Source organism: Lichenostomus cassidix, chromosome 1Aa, assembly GCF_008360975.1.
Source record: "Lichenostomus cassidix isolate B80296 chromosome 1Aa, HeHo_3.0, whole genome shotgun sequence".
Classification (NCBI taxonomy): Eukaryota; Metazoa; Chordata; class Aves; order Passeriformes; family Meliphagidae; genus Lichenostomus; species Lichenostomus cassidix.
Genome location: NC_139480.1, coordinates 52,710,043 through 52,734,841, shown reverse-complemented (window position 1 = coordinate 52,734,841; position 24,799 = coordinate 52,710,043). Strand labels below are relative to the sequence as shown.

At 42.4% G+C, this 24,799-nt stretch overlaps 1 protein-coding gene across 7 annotated transcripts; it reads left to right on the top strand.

Moving 5' to 3' along the window:
* Positions 1-386: 386 nt before the first annotated feature.
* On the top strand, positions 387-22,213 carry PARVG (parvin gamma). Of its 7 annotated transcripts, none has more exons than XM_085048976.1 (13): positions 387-523; positions 4,790-4,891; positions 5,368-5,432; positions 7,761-7,863; positions 8,789-8,920; positions 9,292-9,407; positions 10,237-10,292; positions 11,187-11,209; positions 13,006-13,067; positions 13,172-13,240; positions 14,097-14,198; positions 18,384-18,456; positions 20,400-22,213. In XM_085048976.1, exons 2-13 carry the CDS (start codon positions 4,813-4,815, stop codon positions 20,477-20,479), a joined length of 960 nt encoding a protein of 319 aa, XP_084905102.1. In that variant the 5' UTR covers positions 387-523; positions 4,790-4,812; the 3' UTR covers positions 20,480-22,213. The 7 variants fall into 7 exon arrangements, 5 of the variants coding, with proteins under 5 accessions (XP_084905102.1, XP_084905101.1, XP_084905100.1 ...); XM_085048975.1 differs by having other exon boundaries at positions 8,780-8,920; positions 13,009-13,067; XM_085048974.1 differs by having other exon boundaries at positions 8,780-8,920.
* Positions 22,214-24,799: the final 2,586 nt, after the last annotated feature.

Here is a 24,799-nt window from a genome sequence, read left to right as displayed (position 1 = left end):
ACTCTGCAGTTCTCCAAGAACCCCATTAATGAGACAGCAGCCAGACACACTAATTAAGCTGATCTGCTTTATAAAATGCTTGAAGGAGCATGAGGAAAAGGTGTATTGGAGCATGATCTTGTCTTTTCTTGGCTAGTTTATTACTAGATACAATGCAAAAGTGCTCTGCGAGTTGCCCCAGAGGCAGAGCAGCCCAGTCGTGCTGGGCAGTGCCATCCAAAAAGGATCACACCTTCCTGATTCAGTCTGGTGTCTCAGGAGTTGCAGGGCTGCATGTCTCCTGCACTTGTGTTCCTGTTTATCTCAGTGTCACAGCAGGGCCCAGCACACACAGTTCAGTTCCGGACAGGACGGCGGTTTCGTTTTCAACAGCAGAACACCGCGGCACAACTTCCCCTTACTGGCTTTGTCTGCTTCATGCTGCCCTCCGAGCCTGGGGCCAGCCCTCTCCCTGGAAATTTCATCCTGTCTGCTGGGACAAGGTCTTGGAAGAGCTTCTGAAGAGCTACTGAAGGGGAGAATAGTAAGTGTGGAAAATGGGACTCCTTTGGGCGGTTTTTTTCATAATTATTGTTCTTAACTGCAAGACTTTCTGTGTCTGTGTGGATTGTTCTGACATCTCTTGTGGTGCTAAGGGGCAAAAATGGCTCCTGAAAAGTCTGGCACTGAACAGGGAAGTGAAAGTAGGTTTCAAACTGGGTGCCCACTGAGCATTCTCTTTTTTTCAACTAATTTTTTTTAATTCTGGTTTTCTGAAGGCAGAAATATTACTATTAACCTTTCTGCTTGGGGTTTTTTTTCCCTCCTTTGTGTGATCTACTTGGGCAACCATTCCTAGGAAATGTGTTTGAGCTAATGCAGAGTAGGGTTTTTGTCTGTTCAAACAGGAAATAAAACAGGTGAAACAGTTTGGTAGTGTTGGTAAATGCCTTGTGAACATTCTGGTTTGTAAGCCAGAGACCCCCACTCATTAGTGCTTGGTGTGGTGCCTTGGGGATATCTGGGAGCCAAATTCTGTGAAGACTCATGGAGTAAAAGTGAGCTGCTCTGACCCAACTAGAAAATTCGTTGTTTCTCAGTAGCTGTGGCATTGCAAGGTTGTGCAAGAGCCTAGCTCCTGACCTAAGAACAATTCACTTCTTGGCAGCTGTTGCAGGAGGCACACAAGAATCAAACACCCCTTGGCTTTAAAGCAAAGCCTGGACATCCATGGCGTTCTCAGAGAATGAGCATCTCATTCAGAGAATGCCATTTCCTTTGAATAGTTGATAATTAAGCATCTATTTTATTTAAAATTGCCATAATGAATGCCCGTCCAGTCAGCATTCAAGCAGTTGTCTCTTACAATGTTCTCCTCTCTAAGTACTGATGAAGAACTCGTGCTGGAGGATGGGGGCTGGAAAAACCAGGATGCCAGGCACAGCTCTGAGCAGCAGATTTAACTGATGGGTGGCAGGGGCTGCTTGCAGCAAATATGGAAACTTGGGGGTGAGAACCAACTCTCCCAACTTTCCTGTTTCTCATGAAACATCTCACCCAAGGAGGTGTCCAAACCCCGGTGCATTCCATTTTCTGTTGTTCCTGCAGGATGTTATTCCTTGAAAGGCTGTTGCCTGGGACCAAGCCTCACCAGTATGCAGCAATGCCATGTGAATGCTAATGATGAGCAGTAAGAAATGAGGCTATTAAATGCTTAAGAGCTGCAGTTGTCAGGCTCTGAAATGCCTGTGGGAAATCAATATTGATAAATGTGAGCTGAAACACAATATATGATGGGCTCTGAATGGTTTGTTGCTATTTTTTTTTTGTCCCTAAGGAACTGAAAGGGACTGGATACCAGGCTAGTGAATCTTAAAGTTTTAACTCTGACTGACACACAGGACTGAGGCCCTAAAGTTTATTATGCTATATTATCACAAATTCTGAGTTTCAGGCCTTTCATTAGAGGTTTCCAAATTTTAGAGTGGCTTCTGATGTTCAGGTTCTTTGGCCAAACAGAGCCCAAGGGTGTGGCAGGCAGCACACACCACTTTGATAGCCAAATGAAGTAAGAGATACACAAGATGAATATTGCAGCAAAGCTGAGTGAGTGTAAGTTGTGGTTTACACAGACCATTTCTATTATGAGCAGGACTTCCCCAAGGCACCACAGCTGTCAGAAACCTAATTTAAAAGTAAGTTGTCCTCAGGTTGCTCTGTATTAATTAACTTTTCTCAGTTAATTTAATCTGGGCAGTCTTATCTCAGATAGTTCAGTTGTTCCTCAGGCACTAAATCACTCAATTTCTCCTATCTGTTTTTATGAAGCACCTTTTTAGTGATAGCATTCAGTTTTGCTGCCACTGTAATGAAATTAATTCTCTTGTGACCCTTCCTCATAGTGCCTTGCTGACAATTTTGTACCAGTTTGTTTTACCAGATTGATGATTTGCAAAAGCATCCAGTTATTCTCAGCTTGGCAAACTGTGTGTTAAAACACATGTTCATAACACACTTTGGTGATTGTAAGAAATATGTGAGAGAGAGCCTTCAGAGCAGCACTGTGCTGTTTGGTGTATAAAGATATCAAGCAGAGAAATGTCACTTTGGAGATGTTGAGTGTCACAGCGTTCCCAGCAGGTGCCTTGCCCTGGGGCGTGGGAGCAGCTCATTTCAGGCACCTGCAGAAGCAGCCAGAATGGAGGGAACTCCTTTCCTGAAGCTAGGATTAGCCCCTAATTTAAATGCTCTGGATTGCTCTTGAAATGTGCCATTCCCACTCATTACCCAGGAAGCTTTAGGATTCAGGGCTCCCAATGTGAGCACCCTGGGTACACAGTGGGAGTCCTCTCCTGTGGGAACCTCTAATATGGAGCATCTCATTTTCTGTTAAAAAAGCACAAAACCAGTCAGCATCCCCCCTCCTGCAGTGCCCCAGCAGCACTGACCTTCAGAGAGAGCATTTCCCTTCCCACACAGCAGCACTCCCAGTCAGAGAGCTGAGCCCTGGGCACCCTGTGCCCAGCAGCAGCTGGGATTTGATGGCTCAGATGAATGTAAAAGTCTTCTTGGTCATCACATCTACACTGCTGTGACTTTCAGAGAGTTTTGGACTGTTGGGAAGGATGATGTCTCACTCGTACTAGAACAGATATGGTGCAAACCATGTGCTGCCATGACTGTCCAGAGCCCTCATCCTCCTGCATTTTCCTTCAACTCTGCAGGCCACAGTTGCAGTATATCTCTGATTTCTTGCACTTAAGTCAATGTGCATTTAGTTTATAAAGATCCATGTTGCTTCTTGCATGTCTGGAAGGCCGGGCCCAGAGAGTAGTGGGGAATGGAATGGAGTCAAATCCGGATGGTGACCAGTCACAAGTGGCATACCCAGGGCTCAGCAGTCCTGTTAAATGTCTTTATCCATGATCTGGAGAAGGGGATGGAGTGCCCACCCAGTCAGTTCATGGACAACACCCAGATGGGTGGGAGTGTGGATGTGCTGGAGGGCAGGGAGGCTCTGCAGAGGGACCTGGACAGGCTGGATCCATGGGCTGAGGCCAATGGCCTGAGGGTCAGCAAGGCCAAGGAGCAGGCTGTGCCCTTGGGTCACACCAAGCCCTGCAGCTCCAGGCTGGGCTGGAAAGCTGGGAAAGGCCCTGGGGGTGCTGGGGACAGTGGCTGGACTGAGCCCAGGTGTGCCCAGCTGGGCAAGAGGCCAGTGGCACCTGGGCTGTCCCAGCCATGGGGTGGCAGCAGGGCAGGGCAGGGACTGTCCCCTGTGCTGGCACTGCTGAGGCCACACCTCGAGTGCTGTGTCCAGTTCTGGAACCTCAGGACAGACATGAGGGGCTGGAGAGTGTCCAGGGAAGGGAACAGAGCTGGGGAAGGGTCTGGAGAGCCAGGAGCAGCTGAGGGAGCTGGGAAAGGAGCTCAGCCTGGAGCAAAGGAGGCTCAGGGGGACCTTGTGGCTCTGCACAGCTCCTGACAGGAGGGGACAGCCAGGGGGTCAGGCTGTGCTCCAGGGAACAGGGACAGGAGGAGATGGAACAACCTCAAACTGTACCAAGGGAAGTTTGGTTGGATATGAGGGAAAATTTTTGCACTGAAAGGGTAGCCAAGCCTTGGAAGGGGCTGCCCAGGGAAGTGGTGGAGTCACCATCTCTGGAGGAATTAAAAAGCCATGCAGATGTGGCACCTGGGGACATTATTTAGTGGTGGTCTTGGCAGTGCTGGGGGAACAGTTGGGACTCAAGGATCTTAGTGGTCTTTTCCAATCTAAATGATTCTATGATTCAAAACTAGAGTTTGAAAAAAAATATTTAACTTCCAATATCTGCCCTTGTTTCCCCACAGCTGTACAAGCTGCTCTAATAAAGGAAGCTGCTTATATTTATAAACTTGTCTCAGTAATTTAACTACTGTGTTCTTCATTTAATATTCCTTAAGTATTTGTCATTTTTATATTTTCTAGCACATATCCATTAATACCTAGGGACTGAAAGCTTTTTCATTTCTGTTGAAATAGGATTTTACTTATCTAATATAGGGAAAATAGAATCAGATGTAATTTAAGCAAGTTTTAGTACTTCGTGTCTTTTTTTCTTATATTTTGATGATTAACAGAAAAAAAAGAGAATTGTTTTTTTTTCTTTGCACACATTTAAATATATTTTCATATTTTTTAAAGCAACTGGTCATGAAATAGTAAGTGATAAAAAACCCCTTCCATTTGTTTGTTTTCTTCTTAGCACTAATTTTGATCTCTACCTGCCTTTATTTGTGTTCCCTTTTCCCCCATGTTTTTTACCAGTTTACCAGGAGTGATTAAAGACAATGGATCCAAACTTTTTAAATGCATTTACACAGCCTTCTACACTTGATCAGTTCCTAACTGAGGATGTAATTGCTAAAGGTATGTACTTTATTAACCAGGACAGAAAAAAGTCCCACCTGAAGGGCCAAACAGAAAACGTGCAGTACAAATGAATTGTGTATTTTTCAGCATAGTTGTATCAGAAGTGAGTAAGCTCTGTGTGTAATTTGGCTGCTGACTCTTTGAAGAAGTGGTACAAAGTCCAGATGGTTCTTGAAATGAAATTTAAGTTTCAAACATAAGGATCTGACCGAGTTTATTTTCCTCTTTCCAGAATTGTCTATCTAGATCTTACTGATTTGAATTGCACTGAAACATAATTTCCAACAGCAGTCTTAATAGTCTAATATACCATTTTCTTGCTCAGAAGGAATTAATTAAAACAAAACAAATGAGTGTTTCTACATTTGGCAATTAGCCATATTTGTGATATCAAATTGATAGCAGATTTAGCTACAAATTTGCATCAGTCATATCTGATAATTGTGATGGATCTTGTTTGCTTCCTCCCATAGGTGAGAAGAGGAAACTCATAAAACCGACCTCAAGCAACAACCCCAAACTGGAAGAATTAAAACTGGTACCACTTCTTTTACCATACAGTTCAACCCTCGCCTTGAGCTGTTTTGTAAGCTGGCTCAGCTGGCAAGGTTAGCAGAGAGCAGAGGGGAATGGGGTGAAGAGTCTGCAAGTCAGGAATTCAGGATAAAAGCTTTCAGGTTGTATGGTACATTGCCTGCTTGAGGTGACTGTGAAGGATGAATGCTATTTCACAGGCAAGTGCTTTATTTCCATCTAATTTTGAAAGTTTCCTCGGTGTGTTCAATCACCGTATTCCTCTAATGGCACAGTCCAAGTCCTGAAATTTCCTGGAAGAAAAGTGGCATGTGTTTTGTGAGACCAGCACTCCTTGCATTATGGAGGTGCTAAAATTGTTATAAATATTATGAAAAGCAGCTGAAGGTATGTGCTGATGTTTGTAATTTATAGCATTTATAAATATGTAGGTGGGTGTGTTTCTGTATTACGTTTTTGTGCACATTTGATCAAAACCATTTGATTTTGTGTCAGCCTTTCACAATGTTGTTGTACAAAAGGGAAAGTCTGAAAGGTGGTGCTGCAAAATGCAATTTTGTTGTCTACAGAAAAACTGGATTTTTTTTATTTCCAGATTGCCAAAAATGAGGAATTTTCCTAAGTTATGGAGATTTCTGGGAGATTCAGTGCTTAATCTGTTTTCTGTCAGAGATTCCTGAAACGATGTTCATCCCTGTCTAATTTCTTTCCTTTGGATGATGAGGAGATGGCAGTTGTGTCCTGAGGGAGGCAAATGCCCATCAGTGCCCCATTATTTTCTTCTTAATCTAAAGATTTGATGGCTTTTCTAGAGAAGCATTTGGGATGGAGACAGGGACAGGGAAAATCTTCAAGGCAAGAACAAGGGAAGTGATGAAACTCGCTTGGGAGAGAGGCTGTTTCACTGCATTTTCATTTTGAGGTGGCTTTGGAGACCTGAGTAATATTAAATGGCTCCCTGTAGTTGCTATAAATACCCAGCTGGATGTAAAATAGAAGATGGTTACATTTGGAAGCCAGCAGCAAACTTCTCGAAGTATTCCTTTTCTCCTTTCCCTGTATACTGATGTTTAGACATGAGGCTCTGCTGTGCAGCTGAGTGTGGCCCCACGAGTGGACAGAAAGCAGAGCTGTGTGAGCTGAGGCTGTGCATCTGGCTGTCTTGAGCTGGGAGAGCAGAGGAGGGATGTCAGAGGTCTGGACTCAGCAGGGCTTGCTGCTTTTCTGACTCCCCTCTGGTGTTGTATTCTCTTTTTGTTTGGGGTACAGCTCTACCCCTTCACGTCCAAAGTGTCACCAAGCACCAGCTGAAGGGCACAGCTTTCTGCTCTAGAAGATTTTTGTTACTTAGCAGAGCAAATGTATGGCACTTTGACAGCTTCTCAGTTCAGCCCTTTTTATTTCTTGTGCCATTTCAAGCATCTCAGAGACTTTTCTTTTCAAACCCTTTTTTACATTTCTGTTAACGCTGGCGAGCTTACAGGAATCTGCTATGAATTTTCTCCTCTGTTTACAGCAAGCGAGAAGGATATTATCCACTCCAGACACTCACTCACAGCAACCACAGCAATGCAAGCAGCACCCTTCCCTCTTACAAGAGGGATGTTCATGTTGGCAGCCAGCTGGGGCTACTGCTTTTCTGCTCTGCTTCACCAGGTCACCTTCCCTTTCTCTCAGCACACGTGAATTAAACACATGCTTGGAGGAGTGCTGAGGAGCTGCTTTGTTCTCCTGTGGTTCCTCTCCTCTTGTAGCCAGACTGTGGCTTCCTGAGCACCTTCCCCTTGTGAAGGCAGGAAAGGTACTGGAGGGCCAGGGGGAGAGCTGCCATGTAAGAAAGTTCCAAGAAGGTATTTGGGGACTGAGTAGTATAATATTGCAGAAAGAAAAAGAAAACAAAAATAGGAGATGAGAGGGAGGAGTGCTAGTAGCGTGGATGAGTACAAGAAACTACCCACAGAAGGAGAGAAGCCTCTTTCCTTACCAACTTCTGCCTGGCAGTTGAGTTTGTGTGAATTCTGTGATGTGTGATGAAGGCAGGGGATGGGAAGTGTGCTGTGCAGCCTTTTCCCTGGTGGAAGTGGGAATAGGGTCTGTCTCCCCAGCTGTAGAAAAGAATTCCTTGGAATATAACTAGTGAGATGTCTATCTCACTTCAAAATTAGGGAGAACTAACCCTTTAAAAAAGAACCGAAATACACAAAGGAAGTGGAGAGTGAAAGCAAACCAAGATGTGAGATAAGGGACTAAAGAGAGAGGTGAAACAGAATATGGTACTGAGTGCTGTAATGTCTAAACAACAGGGATGTAATTGCTTTGTTTTCCCCTGCAGTTCTTGACTGAGTGGATTAACAGAACTCTGAAAGAGGAACACATAGTAGTAAAAAGTCTGGAAGAAGACCTGTATGATGGGCTGGTACTTCATCATCTCCTGGGTAAGCTGCTCCTTTGAGTTTAGCTCTTGCAGACACCTCACAGAGGAACTTTCCAATCAGAGAATAAACCTCAGAAATCGCAGCAGGGATCTCCATCACTTCTCATGGGGGGCCAGCTGTGATAATCACAGCTCTGAATAAATTCCCACTACTGTTTTCATGGTTATTTTGCTTCTAAGAAATTCCTATTACCTGCTTGTTGACATGATCAAAAGGTTGACTAAGTAGTGTGTAGTTCAGTTCTTCTGAAAGGAAGGAGGGTTTAGTGAGTCAGGAGTACAAAGGTGGCTTGTGGTGCTACCAGGAGCACTGGATGGAATCAGCACTGCAATATGTTTTTCTGCCTTAAAAAAAATAATTAAAAAGATCTGGGTGTAAAGAACCAGTCTGTTACTTGAACTGGTAAAAATCTAAGCATCTTACAGTGCTTGTGTAAAGATGTGACCTCCTGGAGCAGCGTGTTATCTATTTCTATTTCTCCTGTCCTTCCTATATTTTTCTTTCCCTTTTCACTCTTTTTGGGGATGTCTTTCAAATCTCTCTCCTTTCCACTAAGGCTGAGAGCAGCAGCATGAACAGGATTGGATTATTTTCATAGTTTACTTGCCTGAGAAATGAGTTGGGGTTTCTTCTATATATCGGTTGATATTGACTTTGTCCACTGTCTACAGGAAAGATTCACTCCTTGGATTTCTGTAACATCCACAGGAAAATAAGGAATGTAAAGTGCTAGGGCTGGGGGATGATGCTGCAAGGACTGACTTGAGTCTTCTCCCTTTTGCAGAGCTAGAAAATGGTATTGAACAATTAAAACAAGACTTCATGTGCTTTGCTGTGATTTCGTGTTTCTAATTTTTTTTTTCCTCTGCTGGTGTTAAAATACATCCTTCTACTTTCTATGGACTCTCTGTCAAAGAAAACTTAGGATCTCTCAAGCTGGATGTTGACAAGATTGCATTAACAGAAAAAAAGCAGCGACAGAAACTCACTGTGATTATGGAAGCTGTGGCCAAGTGTTTGCAACTGGAAGAAAGTCAGCTGAAATGGAGTGTGGAATGTAGGTGCAGAAGTGAAATTGAAGAAAATTATCCATCATAGGCTTCCTCTGCTGTGAGGCAATGTGCTGCCAGAGCAGTAATTAAACAGCCTGTTTTCAATTACCAGTTGAATCAAAAGTGAGACAGAAATATCTGACCCTGCCTGGGACTTGTGGATCACCTAAGAGCCCTCAGCATCCCCTGCATGTCTCCCTTTTGAGCTGTGCTATGGCTAAGTGATGATATTTTATAAACCCCAGTCTGATGTCCCACCTGTGTTAGGTCCCTCCATGGCTTTGGGGTCCTCTGCACAGGGAGAATTCGTGATGTTGAAGTGAAGTTTACTTGTTTTGCACACTGAGCGTTGTTTTTCTTTCTTTACATTTAACAGCTGTCTTGGCAAAGGACTTGCTGAGCACACTGCATCTCCTGGTTGCAATAGCAAAGCACTTTGAACCCAGCCTGGCTCTGCCTCCGAACGTTCAAGTGGAAACCATCACCATCGAGGTATTTACAGTTCAGTGTTTGTTACAGAAGTTCCTAGAGTCCTTTCACAAGGAAAACGTGCTTAGGACTGGGGAGAAACGTGTGTGCAGCTGGGAAAGAGACACTTCTGTTTTCTGTGAACCACACCTTTTAATTTCTGAGGTGGTTGGATTAGATTTAGTTTTCAGTTTGGATGTTCTGTCTTTAAAAGGGGAGAAAGCCTATGCTGTTTTTCTTCCCCAGTCAAACAAAGGAATGCTCCAAACTGAAAGCAGCTGCTGATCTCTGTAAAGAAGAAAATGAAGAAATTCTGCTGTTACTATCTCTAAATGTTTTAAAATAGAAGCCTGTATTCATAGCTCATAAAAGTGGTTTAATGCTGAAGATTTCTTTCTTTAGAGGATGGGAGATTTTACTTTCTTTAGGGGGGATAGGGTCACGTTTTGGTGTTATTCTCTACAAGCAGAGATCTGCATGCTCTCTTCCTCTATTTTGTTTCTTAAAATCAATTCTGAGATGTAGGAGAGTATCAAATATCCCTCAGTTTGGGAAATAATTGCAAAAGTTAGCACCACCAGTATGTAAACAGAGAATGTTTTTCACTGTCCAAAGGGAAGCACAGCAAACACCAAGGGCTTCCTCTGATGGGGAAGTAAGAGATTTCCTGTTAGAGACTGAAGAGAGCAGAAGGAAGCAGAAACCTCTCAAAGAACTTTCACTAATTGTACTGGAGTTATTGAATAAATGCCCTCTGATAATCACTTAAGGCAGCAAAAAAAGGTTGTGAAAGATTGCTTAGGAAATTTTTTTTGTGTGACAAACCCAACATTGTCTATTGTCCTTTCAACAGACCACCTCTGGGGGACTAAAGGCATCAAATGCAGTGGAATATATCACAGAAAACAAGTAAGAGGGGATATATCTGGTTTTTACACTGTCAAAGAAATGTTGTGGGTGTGTTCCCCTTTACAAAAAATAGCTGGGATCATGATGATGACAAAAGGTGTAAGCCTAGTTCAGTGTATGAAATATGAATGGGAGTTGTTTCTCTGGTTTCTTTCCTTTTTGTTTTTTCCCTCTCTTCCCGTTGGGTATTGTGGTGCAGTACCTTTCTTTATTCTTATATATAAACTTTTCTAAAGCAATATTTATGATTATGTCAGAACCTTAGCATTTGTCATTGCCGTGGAATTTCATGGCAAATATAGTAATAAAATTCCAGTACTTTAAATTTACCTGTGCCAGACTAAATTGGAAATTTTCTAAAGCCACAAAAGTTTAAATATAATTTTAATTTGTTGCTGTTGTGTCTTTAAATAAAGAGAAAGGAGGCAGGTTTTTTTCTTATTTTACTGTGAAAAATGTTTTAGCTTGCTGAGTGTGTGAGGTGCTATCATTGTTAAAGGAGTTAAGTAGTAGGATACCATTTATATACTGAAAAAATATGGACATCATTCTAAGAACTAGAAACAGATTTTCCTTCTATAATTTTTTTATATGCTAGAACATCTTCAAGCTCTAATATCATGAGCAGCTTATTGGAAAAGGATATTGAGGACTGTGCTTATAAAATAAATGTTCATTGGCATGTGGGCCAGTTAAAATCTCATATGCTTCCAAGAGCCCACACAGATGTACAGAGCACTTAAAAATGTCTCTAGGGAAGGCACTCTGACATAAAGTTAATGGCACTTTGAACTCTATCTCCTGCTTTACGAGATAGCAGACAAGCAAAGCTTATGAATAAGATCAGCTCTCCTGAATCATTTTTCTAATTCTTGCTTTTTATTGCACTTCTAGAGAGAATATAGAAGCGCAGTCAAGTAAGTGCTGGCATTGCCAAGTTCAGTGTTTCATTATGTGCTTTTATACACCATGTCCTGATCCATTTTTACCTAGTGATAAAATCAGTGTGCTCCCACTGAAGTTTACGGAGATTCATGGATTTTTCCTGGTGTTCTTCTCCAAATGTCTTCTGTTCCTGCCTGTTCAGAGCACCACAGCACAGTCACTCTGCCTGTGGACTACAGGCAACAGATGGGAGGGGAGACAGGACCTGAGGGTGGCTTGCTGACCCAATAAAGAAACCTGGCAGGGGGCAAAATACAGCTTGGATTTATGCATGGACCTCGTTCACTGTTGGAACTATTTATAAAGGCTTCAGAGTTGTGGCTCTCGTTGCTGCTGGTTTAATGTGCTTGCCTTCCCACAGTTTGCAAATGAGAGTTTGAAATCTGCTGGTGCTCGGCTGTGGATGGCAGCTCAGTCAAACCAGCGTCCCCAGAGTTTTTACCCTTAGGGCTTTGGAGGGCTGGGAGACATTTGAGGTGAAAATCATCCATGCAGAAGGTCTGGGCACTGCTCAGGCTTCAGTGTGAGCTGCTCTTCCCTGCTGCAAAGGAGCACATTGCATCCCCAGAGAACTGAGGCAACTGCCTGAATTCTCTGCCGTGCCCTTTATTTTGTCATTTCCATCCTTTGCAGAGGTGCAAACTGTATCGTTTGATATGTATTTATCGCTTTTTCTACCGAGTGTTCTTTAGTGTGGGCTGAAATTGTGAAAAAACAAAACCAAAACTCCAACACTCACCCCCCTACCACCACCCCAAAAAAATGGGGGGGAAATTGAAAAAAAAACCCAACCAACCCATAATTAGGTGTTTCTTTTAGTGGGCTGCTTCTGCAGGGAAGAGGAATCTGCAATTCACTCTTCAAGATGCTCTCTCTCTATTTTTGACCCAGCTCTCTTAGCAGAGAGAGAAATCCCCAAGCGTGGCTCCAGAAGAGGGCTCCCTGTGATTTGTTTGATGGATTCACCTCTTCCCTGACTGTGCTCCGGCAGCAACCCCCAAACGGGGAGAACAGGGAAACCTGAGGAATCCCTTTCACAAAGGAGGCTTCTCTGTCGCTGTCTTCTGGGAGGAATGTTTCTTGAGCACAGCTGCCTTTGCTTTCCTCTGCTGTAGAAACTGCTTCTGCATGTAACTGTGCTGCCAGAGTGCCTTTCACTGCTCAGGGTGTTGCAAACACTCTGTTCATGCTTGAACCAGAGCTGGGCTGTGGCTGGGTGAGGAGGTGGATGCTGGTTTTGCTAAATGGAGCTGGCCTTTTTTGAGGTCTCTAAATTTTCAGAGGAAGGGCAGTGTCTCCATATCTTGCTTGTGGTTTTTTTTTGAAGGAAGGAGGCTGGTTTTTCTGCAAATTTGGTGTAACTGACGTTTCTGTTTGGGGAGAACAGTGAAATGTGTAGCTCTTCTCTGCTCCCTGTATTTTATCCCAGAGGTTTGGGGTTAAAAAAACATAAGTGAAAAGAGATAAACCACAGCAATGTGAAACTTGGCCATTGCTCAGACTGGGGGCAGCACAAACTGAGAACTTCTGCAGGTGAAAATTACAGAGCTGAATGAAGCAAATTGTTTTCTCTGATGTGGTCAGGCTGAGGGGAAGCCTGTCATCCTGTCCTGTGATGAATATAAAAGCAGCATCTTTCTCTGCCTCCCTGCTACTCTTTTCCTCCTTGGCTTGTAACTTGCAAATACCTTTCTCCGTCTAGAGCCACATTAAAGCTCTGCTCTGTCAGTTATTCCAAATAAAACTAATTAATGTTGTTTTGATACAGGAGATGATGCCTTTGATGAATTATTTAGCTGTGCTCCAGATAAACTGGATGCTGTTAAAAAGGTAATTTACTTTTTTGGTAGACATCAAAATCTGTTAGGCAGAACTTAAATATTGAAAAAGTTATTTTTTCTTTCCCCCTTTCTTCCCCTGCTTTTTTTCTTTAGGCAGTTTTGCATTTTGTCAACCAGCATGTTGGAAAATTAGGATTAGATGTGAAAGACATCAAATCTCAGGTAGTGTGCTCTAACCTGCATGTTAATTGTGTTTTGTCAGCCATTTGAGTGTTTCCTCTCACCGTCAGGAATCCTCCTTTTTATTATAGTAATTTGAAATTTGGCAACATAATGATTTCCAGGTTTAGGTTAAGATATCAAGCATCAGTCTCTGAAGATTCTGAAGCTAATAATTAATGCAAAAATACAGCCTTTGTGTTGAATGCTGCCCTTGTAATGCTACAGGGAGTAATTTTCAGAGCCTGCCCAACTCCTGAGGGTGCTCTCTTTGTCAGGATGGAAATAAAGGTGTTCTGAACATTCAGATGAAAGGCAAGTTGATTGCTGTACTTAGTGACTGTTAATGCTGCATTTGCTTCATGGCACCAAGGCCTTGTTTTCATCACATTTCAAAGCCTCATCCTCTGAAGGCAGAGCTGCTTTAGAGTAGGAAATTGCAGGAGAATGGCTTGATGGACATGTCAGGATCCCCTCTCTGGGTTCTGGTGATCAGGGTGCTCTTCTGGGTGCTCCTGGTGGGCCACTGTAAGAACAGAAGCTTTTCAAGTGTTCTGTCATACATCACTAGGCACAATTTTCTTTTATTTGTAGTTACCCATTTGTGCTTGTCTGAAGTCTCTTCACATCTGGAATAGTTTGTTTTCAATGCTGTCCTTTTACAAGGTTGTATTTTCTCAAGCATGAATTTGGGAGCCTTATCTAACTAAATATGAAGTTCACTGTGGAAGAGGTTGAGGGGGCTGAGTCATTAGACTGTCTGCTTGCCTGAGTAACATTTAAATTCCTTTATTACTAGAATGGCATTTACTGGAATAGTTTAATAAAACCAAATAATTTTCAGATAAGTCTTCTCTAGTTTTCAGATGGAGTTATCTTACTTCTCCTAATTGGACAGCTAGAGGGTTACTTTCTGAATTTGAGGAATTTCTTCCTGACTCCAGCCAGCACCACGGAGATGGTAGGTTGTTCTGTAATTATTTAGAGCCTGAGCCATCAAACTGTGTATTCTGCCTCTTGCTCCCACTGCTGCTGCTGTGCTTGCAGGAGGGGGGTTTGGGGCAGTGCAAACACAGTGCTGCCAAAATCCCTCGGAACAGGTTGGTGTCCTCTTCAAAATTAGCATCTCAGGGGAGGCAAACACCTGTTACTTGGGTTTGTTTGGCATGGCCATGCTTCTGCAGCCTTCTGATGAAACCCAGGGCTCTGTGTGCTGGGGAGTGACTGTGTCATCTTCTGCCAGGCTGTCCTGCAAACAGTGATTTGAAGAGGATGACACCTCTTGCATAGCAGAACCAGATCCCTGTGGGTTTCGTTATGCTGCCCTAAAAATAAACCTCAATCAAGACGTGGCCAGAACATTTTGAAGGCCCCTTCTGTGTTTGGGAAGCTCTTAAAGGTTTACATCCTTTCCTCCCCCGAGGCTGGGGGCTGTAACATACTCAGCCAGACCTGCTTGGCTCCTTTTTCCACCTCTACCAGGCAGATTTCATCTGTGCTTTAAAAGTAAAAACTGTCACCAGCCAGAAGGAAGTGTGTGCTGGGCTGCCTCCTCCACAGGTCTAGAATGTTTTGAGATATTTGAGGTATTTTCAGATTGTCTCTGGTGTGGATAGGCTTTTTTTCATTTGGGTCACTGAATAGCTCTGAAAATCTTGAAACTGTAGCTATTTTTCCTGGTTTATGCTCAGATCTCTGAAAGTGAAATGTGTCAGATCCTTTTTGCTTGAGAGCTGCCAGAGAAGAAAATCTCTCCTCTGGCATGGTTTGCATTACAGCTTCCCCACACAGATGAAGCTTTCATCTTATTCCTAACCTTCCCACAGTTAATGCCCCTGGGCATTATTTATTTGTAATGAAAATTCTCAGAGGTCCTATATTAACAAATAAACATTCCCTTGGTGCTTTTCATCAGAAATTTTAAAAGCACAATTGTTTGAGACTTAGGTTCAAATGTTGTCAAAATTTCATTGCTGTCAGTTGATAACTGTTTAAAATTAGGGAAAAAATAGATTTTTTTTTTTTTTAACCTAAGAACAGGGAAAATATATTTTGAAGCGTTGAATCAGAAATAATCAAAGCATTTCCCTGGAGTTGTTTTTCTTCCCTTTCTCTTCCACTCACTTTTCAAAATTGTTTGGTATGTTCCCATTGAGTTGGACAGAAATTGTTAACATTTCCATTAGCTTTATTCCGAGGAAGTCACTGAATATTTTCTTATTTAAAATTTCATAAATAATCACTTTCTTTTTGGTTCAGCCTCATTCTAGCCTCACAGATTTCTTTCTGGAAATGAGATAGCCCTAAAATTCTGGTACAAATCAAAGCTCAGACTTTCTAGTTCTTACCCTGCCTGTCACTGACATCAAAGAATATAATGGGGTTTGGGTACTGCTTCAGTACAATTCTTTACACTATATTAATTTCATTTTAGCAAAGTTACTCCCAAAGTACTGAACTTACTGCTGAGCAGTTTGCCAAAGTGATATTTACCATTTGTTTCTCCTCTGATGCTCATTACAAGAAGAAAAGTGGGATGACACTACAACTAAAAATACTGATGGACCATAGTTCAGCTGTCATTTGTACACAAAATATGTCTTTCAATTCCCCTGTGCTTTCTAACTCCCTGTCATTTTAGACATTAATTGGTGCAGTAAAGTATAAAGATGTAACCTTTGCTGGGATTTAAAAGATCTCATTTGCTGTTCACATGGTGACAACCACGTGTGCTGTTGGGATCAGAGTGGTGCATCCACCTCACAGCCCCTTCTAACCAAAACCATTCCCTGACTGAATGTCACAAATGGAGACAGGGTGGATAGATTTTACCAGTTGCCTAGGCCTATGACAACTAGTGACCAAACCTATTCAGAGTGACCAGCACCCCAAAGCCCAGTCTCACTCACAAGTCCTTATAAAGACAGCCAATTTATGTCTAATGTAAAATAGATTATGGTTTATTAGACACAGGTGAGAATGGAGCAAAGAACTAGACATTTTTTACTACACAATACATGAAAAGCTATTCATAGCTAAAACAAACATATCTATATTTTGCCCAAAATAGGGAGATTAAAACAATACAGCACTAAAAATGAGAAAGGTACTTATTAATATTATTGTAGCTAGCAAAGAAGAATACAATTTAGGAAACCAATGCTCTTACCAAGTCCAATTTTTGGAGCTGGGGATGCATTAGAATCCTCCCCCAGTCCCACAAGAAGTAACCACAGGGTTGCGTCCAAGCCCAGGGGAGAAGACTTTACTTCACGCTCCAATGTCCATGTAGAAATCTCTTTTGCTGAGATTTTGTGGTGTTTTTATAGGAAAAAGAGTGTGGATTTGCAGTCACTTAAAATTTTTTCACATTCTCTCAGTGTCACACCTTGACTTCCAGGCACCAGTACTCGATAGCCTGGATTAAGCTATCAGCCTAATCTGAGCCATTCATCTTGGTGGCTGATCAGGGAGAGAGAGAAGGGGGAGGGGGGAGTGTCCTGCCACAATGAAATTCAGGAGGTGACCACCTTAGGGGTGCAAGGAGAAGACACTGCACATGGGTGGGTTTGCTGCAGGGTTTTTTGTGGTGTTTATTACCCCCCAAAAAGGGCATTTACAAGTAACTGTAAAGAGGTGCGGCTCTGGGTGCTCGTGAGTGTAGAAAGGTGTACATATTCTGTGACAAAGAATACGATCACAGAATAGTTCAGGCTGAGATTAGGGGTGACATTTGGGCAGTCAGGAGATGAAGATGATGAGGAAGGAGGGCTTGTGTGCTTATCAAAACTTTGTGAACTTGGTACTTTTGCCAAAATGGGCCCAGAGCTGAAACATCCCAAATGTCCTGGCTCCTACCCAGAGGTAAATCCTAGAAAACTGTCCAGCTCTTTTGAGCCTGGAGGCACAGCTGGACAAAACACCTTATTGTTCAAGGCTTCCCTTTCTTTGGTAATTATTGGTATTTCCGTCAGAAGATGCTTTTTGAAATGTACATGTTGTCATTCCTTGAAAATCTCCAAGCATTGCAGAGAGGGAAATGTGCCCTTTTTGCCTGTGCTGGTTCATGAAGGAAACATTGGATTTATTCATTCCCATCAGCAAATGGTGTAGAACTGTAAGGTCTTAAGCCCTCCTGGCTGCTGACTATCACAGGAAGAAAACAAACCTGAATCCAAACAGGCATTCCCAGTTCCTTGTACACCAGAGGAGCAGGTGAAAGGTAAATCTGTTTCTTCACTTCAGAGCACACGAGTTTTGCTTGGCTTATGCATGGGGGACTCCTGTGCTTATTGTCAGAACAGAACAGGGGACAGCAGCCTCCCAAAGGATAAATTGCCCAGTAGCTCAGGGAAGGCAGGGAGAGACAATCTGAAGTTCATTCAGGTCTTGTTACTGCTTTAGAGGAAGGGAACTTGCTAATTACCAGCCAAATAAACAACTGCCCTTAAGGTGTGAGAAGGGGATATCACTTTTGGAAAATCAATTACAACTACTGTTTATGTGTGTGATGTTGCTTTTATGTGGGGAAGGGAAAGAATAAGCAGTGAAGAAAAATGAGAAAAACCCCTCAGCCTTCATTCACAGATGTGTGCTTAATTTCTCATGAGTGTTGTTATGGGTATCATTACTGCTGTTTGTCTGAATCAACACCTTTAGATGTACAGCAGAATCTTCTAGCTCACAAGTATACCTGATCTTGGCAATTAGGAATGACATATAGAGAACTTTTTTCCTTTTTAATTTTTTTTTTATTATTTTTTTTTTGTTCCAAGTGTGGTAAGCATATGGGCATTGTTAAAAAATAGCCAGAAATAAACTTCATGCCTCTATTAGATCCAGTCAGGAATCCAGCCTGCTTTCCCCATGGAAACACCCATTAACACAAGTCGTTCACATACAAGGTCTATTTTTAAATAAATGGATTCTTCTGCCCACCCCATGGGATACATTTTGCTGGAGATGGATTTTTACGTCTAATTTTATATGATAATTGGTAGAAATTCTGAAGAGCACTCCATCAAAACTAAGGAGAGGAATATGAGTACATATTTATGAATCAGTATCTTCAGCTACTAGAGAAATACTTTTTGAAATCTTCTGTTGGTTAGGAAATATTGTCAGCTCTATTAATCTCTCTCTACAGCTCCACAATGTTAACCTGGCACTGGACTTGCTGGCAGATGGAGGTCTTCTGAATTTTCCTGTGAACTCTGAAGGTGAGTCATGACATGCAAACTTACCTGGAATAGAATTGCTAATATCCTGGCTTAGCAAAAGTTTGGGTAATTGCAGAAAATAGATTCTGGAAGTGACACTGAGACATTTCATTAGATGGCTGCCCTACAGCTCCTCATTCAGAATGAATACTAGAGGTAAAAAGATTTTTTTTTTTTTTGAAAAATCATTACTTCTATACTAAAAAGTTGGATTGTTATAAGTTTAGTAACTTTATACTAAACTGAAACTGTTTAGTAATTCAGTATTTGTTAAAGATTTAAACCAGTGACAGCTCCTAGAGAAATTACAGCAGCTGAGCTGGAGGCAAAGCTATTTTCCTGTCTCACAAAAACTTTGAGTGCATTAGAAGCAAGCTTGTTTCTGTGGGAAGATACCTTCACGAATATGTCTTGAAAATCAAAAAAAATTGATCATTCCATTCCAACCCAGAAGAGTGGTGGGTCAGTCTCCTGAAGATGAAAGTCATAGTTTTTAAGATGTTGTTGTGCCTGGTTCACACCCGGGAGCTGAATCTCGATTTCCTGCATCCAAGCGAGTTCTTCCGTCACTGAATCAATGCACACACATCCCGCTCTTTCCTTCTCCACCACAAAAACAAATAAACCAAAAAGCTCCATTTGGATGAGTCCAATTACCCAATTAAAATAGTCCACAGAAGAATTTGGTGCCAGCTCCTGGTGGGCCAAGGGATGTGATTAATTAATTGGCAGTGGTGTGGTTGCATAGTCTGAACTCTTGCAGGGCACACAATCCCATCATTCCTCTACGAGTTTGTTGCTGAATAAGGAAGTAAAATCTTTATTAAAAATAGAAAGCATTATTCCAGTTCTAGCTCCCTGTTAAGTGAGTGGGTGCATGTGTTTGATGCACAGCACATGGCATCATGGAGAGGGAAAGAGGGGATTCAGGGCTTCCTTTGTTTTTCCTTTCGTTCTCTTTTCCCACTAATGCTTTGGTGATGTCAGCAGTTTGCATCTTGGGCATTCATGAGCTGTGGGGTTTTTGCTGTGCTGCACAGAGCTAGGAGCCTGGAAAGCTAAAGAGCTTTTATTTATGTTAACATTCACAGAGTAACCGGTGTGGGCTCAGGTCTCCATGCTGAGATCCACCTTTTGTGTGAAAAGAGATAAATCTGTGCTTTCCTTCCTCCCCCCGGCTATTCTGCACTGCCTCAAACACAGAGCGGATCAGTATAAGAAATATTGGTGCCAACATCCCCAAGTCCTTCAGCTTCACTGGGGAAATGCCCAGCTAGTGAGTGAATTTAATGTGATTTAGGGGTCCTTGCTACAGCTGCACTATTTACACTGTTCAAGGAGCTCATTTTACTAGTGTTTCTTTGTAAATCTTTGTCCCAGTAATTTACAGCACCTTAAGAAGAACACTAAACCCTCTGAATCCATTACCCTCTTCCACCTGCAATTTTTAAATACACAAGCAGTTTATATAGCCAAGAAGAGAGAAACTGAAAACTAAATGGAAAAAAGAAAACAAAACAAAAAAAACCTCAGCTAATAGCAGCAAAACATGATGGAAATATTACAAAAAAAAATAAAGTGTCAGGTAATTCCAACATGATTCCTGACTTAGAATATGCATTAAAAAACCTCAGGGTATAAAGCCATACTAAATTATCTACTCTGTTCTTTGCTACTCAATAATCATTTCTCACTCTGCATTATTTGCCCTTGTCTTCTAGCAAGAGAGTGCAACAAAAGTCCCTTTTCCTCAAGTTAATTTAATAAATTATTAGTTTCCCCCTCAAGAAGCAAAACATTTTGCTTCTTGTTGCAATCAGATTGTCCAAGTTTGCATTATGAGTGGGGAAAGGTGGGAGATTGGCAGGTGCAGCCTCATCCTGTTCCAGGGATTGCTAACACTTCCCATCTGGTTTTGTTGTCTCTGGTTTGTGTATCCACAGATATTGTGAACGGAGATACCAAGGCTATACTGCGGGTTCTGTACTGCTTGTATTCCAAATACGAGACCAGAGAAGCATGAAGAACAAGGCCAAGAGCATCTTCTTCTTCCTTTTTTTTTTTTTTTTTCCCTTCCCTAGCAGGTCATGGTGCGATTTTTGGATTGCCAGCTCTGTTTGCCACTGTTTCTGGGCATGCACTGGTGTTTGACACTTGCTGTGTTGATATTGTATAGCAAATGTGTTATTCATGCAAGGCTTCACACACACAGCCTGAGCAACTGGAAATGTGTGTGTCCATTGGCAGGGCACTGTGTAATTCTGTGGCTGTGGCTCTTGTTCCAGACCCTGCCTTCTGTTTTCTCTGAGCCTCCCCTAATGCTACAAAGAAATTAAATGGGTCTAAATTCTGGACTCTGTGTCCCTTGCTCCTGAAGGTGAATTTGAAAGTTGTTGCAACCTCCCCATTATCCTGGTTTGGGAAGTCATTTGGGGAATCAGACTGGAGAAAGATCCACCACAGTGGGAAGGCTGAGACACACTTGAAGCTCAAAAACTTCCTTTACAGAGGTGGCCCGTGGCTGTCAGACAAGAGGCTATGAATTGGACACCAAATGAATTGGTAGCAAAAAGAAAATCTGGACTTACCAAGTGTTTGATAAATGTTTCAGTGCTCAATTGCTCGAATTTAGAAAAGGACCTCAGAACAACATGCTGCTGTGAGACTGTGCAGTAACAGGGGGTTGTCCTGCCCACCTGTGGAAAGATGCCCTTGACCTTAAAATTATGGCATGTTGCATAAAGCTAGAGATGTAATTAGGAAGAAAAAAGTTTCAGTATTTGGGTTTTTTTGCTTCCATCCGAGCTGATTTAATTTCCTGCTGTCGGTAACTCTGACATTTGATCTCAGGTCTGATCCTCCATCTGTGTGTGAATGGGAAACCAGAGCTCGCCCAGTGCGAGGGCTGACATTTACAGAGGAGAATTTGTTGTGTCTACCCCTGGATCACACAGCCCAGGGAAGATCCTGAGATAGCAATGCTGATAACGCTTTTGGAAATGGTAACAGTGCACAGCTGCTGGGGGACAGAGCTCTGCAAACTGCTCTGGCACCAATCCCTTCTGCACCAAGAATGAGCTCGTGACGTCTTGACAGAGAAAAATACAACGTGTGGTGCCAATGAGCTACCAAGATCATTTGATTCTCCAGCAAAATGTTAGTTGTCTGTGCTGTTCTGCACAATTTAAGTAAAGAATATTTGGGTTTTTTTTTCATTTGCAAGTCCCCATAGGTGCCTTGCTTTATTCCTGAATGGGCTTCTTAGAATAGTCTGGGAGATCTGAGGAGTTTGTTCTTGCTTCGTGGAATTTTATGTTGCTGTACCATGGCACGTGGATTGTGGAATGAATTGGTACTGAGCAGCTAAAGCCAGGATGTGGCCTGTGGAGAGCAGGGGTGAGTGAGGGGGCAGCAGGGGCTGGGCAGTGATTTGGTGGCAGAGTGACCTTTTCCTCCTGGGAAGCCAACCTGAGCCTCTTGCCCTGTGCTGGTGAGCAGAGCTCAGTTCCAGTGCTGACTGCAGGCCCATGACCTGGGCCAGGAAAAAGTGCTGGGAGGATTAGCTGGTGCTGCCCTGCTTAGCTAGTTATTACTGCTTGAGAAAACTGCTGGATTTTTCTCTCTGTGCTCAGGGTTTTGTGTTCCCCTCCTCTGGCATAAATAAATCCAGTGCTTGTACTTCTGTGGATTTCTGGCAGGCGATGTCTAGATCTTGATATTTAATAAAAGAAAGGGTTATATTCCCTTTCCAACACCAGCTTGCCTAAACCTGTGGTAAACATGTAATGCTTTTGAAGACATACAGGGAGAAAAAGATGGTCAATGTGCTTGAATCAAAACTATGGTGAGACCAAAAATTAATGTTTTAATCTGCTTTTTATGCTGAGAGCCAATCTTTAGTACACTTGATGTGTCTGAACACTTTGATAAAGAGTCCGTGTTTGATTTCTAGAACATGCTGTGGAATTTTACTAATCCATCATACAGACACCCACTCCACAAATCGGTGTAGTATACAAGTGCACTATTTACATTTCAGACGTAGTCACAGTCTTGGCACAGTTTTAATAATAAATATCAAGTGGTAGAGCTAAAAAGAATATTCCAGCACCTGGTTTAGTGGAAGGTGTCCCTGCCCACAGCAGGGGTGTGGATGGTCTTTAAGGTCCCTTCCAAAGCCCTACAGCATGCCTGTGTTTGTGTCTGTATGAAGGGACCTTGCTGTTCTTTCTCTTACAGGCTGCTAAAATTTCCCCAAAGAATAAAAGCCATTGTCAGTTTTTACACTAGTGATTTTTTTTTTCCCTAGTCAATTAATACTTTAATAAAGAGTAGATGGAAGTTTTACTTTGAGGAAATGAATTAGTGTCTATGAGCCTTTCTGCTCATTGTGGAGATGGATGGGTTTTTTCCTGCTGTTCATTTTCTTGGTTGGATAGTGAGAATGTGAACAGGATGTGAAGACTGAGGCATGGAGAGATGAGTTTTGAGACAAGTGATGATGAAATCAGGACAGCAGTACTGAGGACTGGCACATCTCTGCTGTCCCATCTTCTCCATCAGCCACCTGTACTTTCTAGAACTTAAAAATGAGAGGAATAAACCCCAAACACAACCACCCACCTGTGTGGTTTTTGCATTTTGGTTTGAGCAAAGTGCATCAGGCAAACCAGAAGTTAATGGCAAATCAGAAGTTTACCATTAACTTCTCCCCTTAGTTTTCTAAGCCTTCTCCCCTGTGTCATTCCTTTAAAACAATAGTCCCCTAAGTTGGTCTGCCCCAGCCACTGGCTAAAATTAAAGTTACTAAGGACTTTTTCCATTGATGCCCCTCCTCAGGCTGCACATAATGCATTTCACACATCTCAGCAAGAAGCCAATAAAATAATAAGTAATAGCAGCTAAATATTAGAGGAGAATGGAGGAGCTTGATCAGAAACTGATCAGTTTTATCCATAGAACAGTAACTGGGTGCTTAGATGGGAGCTGCCTCCATTTGCTGGCATGAAGTGCTGGGGAATTGCAGTCAGGGTGCTGCAAAGTACTTCTTGTTGTGGGTGTTTTTACTAGAAATACTACTGCAGGCATGTGATCTGACCCTACACACATCTGAAGAACACAGTTCTGTTATGAAATAGGAAAGAGTCTAGATAATCTGGGCCACATTAAGTTATGATAGTGTCATAGTGAGATGTAGTGTACATATATTTGTGTTTTGTCAGGTATTTTGCAGACACACCAACTAAAATTATGGATGAAATTAATAAACTTCAGTTTATAACTTCATTCTCACGTCTGATTTTTCTGCATGTGCTTCTCCCTACATATTTTAGTCCTTTGGCATTCTGACTCTTTGTCCACCCCAGTTTTCCTCCCTTTTGTGCCCCCCTTGTGCTGCTGACCTAGGCGGTCAAACAGCTCCCTCCCCTCTCCGTGCTCAGAGCTGCCAAGGGAAGGTATCTGGTGGAGAAGTCGTATTTGAAATGTAAAAAAAGCTGTGTAAAAACTCTGGAAACACCAGCTGGCTGCTGTGTATAAGAATTTAAAATGTTTCTCAGTGGTGAAAGAAGAATTTTTTTGCCCTTCCTCCAACATTAAAAAAATATCAAAGATAGCAGATAACATTTTGACTGAGCCAGTGTGTTAAGGATGCAGAAGTACAGCCAGATCCAGGAATGAGCTAATTTTCCTTCCCCCTTTTACCTTTAGATGCAAGGCAGCTGGGATAGGTGTGTCTGTCTGTGTGTAGCTTTCCTGGATGTGTTCACTTTTTGGCAGGAAAATGTTGAGTAGGGAGGGTTTGAAATAGTCTGGGTGTTTGAGAACTCCAGCAGATCAGACTCCTCTGGTGCAGTTGTTTTGTCCTGGGATTTTTGGTGGTTTTCCATGGGATTTTTGGATGCCCACTGGTAGGAATTATGTGTGCAGCAGTGCAGCTTCTCCTGGATGTGTTGGATTTGCAGTGGAGAGGTAGAAATCGGCTTGTGCAGGATGCACCTTGAGCTTGACACCTCACATTTGCTCTGCAGGTTTGGTTCACATTAGTTTGTGTAAGAAATATCATCATGATGATGCCTTTATTGAGAGCAAACAGTGGCAGGAAGCTGGACATCTCCCAGGGCAAAGCTTGGAGGATTCTGGAAAAATTCTGGAACAATTACAGCCTGGACAAGGGACCCACACCAAAGTAGAGTATCTGAGGCAAGAGAAATTTTAGTGTGCAGTTTCTACACTCAAATACCCATAAAACTTGCATCCCAGTAGTGCTGCAGGACTTGAAGAACCATCGTTTTGATCATAATGCTTTTTTAGTCATGAGATCAGCAGGAAGACATGCTTTGAA

Bases quoted from the DNA above. Each gene is read 5' to 3' on its own strand.
- PARVG (XM_085048974.1), top strand. From the start codon at position 4,813: ATGGATCCAAACTTTTTAAATGCATTTACACAGCCTTCTACACTTGAT. The intron at 5,433-7,760 runs GTACCACTTCTT...TTTCCCCTGCAG, and splicing joins AACTGGAAGAATTAAAACTG to TTCTTGACTGAGTGGATTAA. The intron at 9,408-10,236 runs GTATTTACAGTT...TCCTTTCAACAG, and splicing joins TGGAAACCATCACCATCGAG to ACCACCTCTGGGGGACTAAA.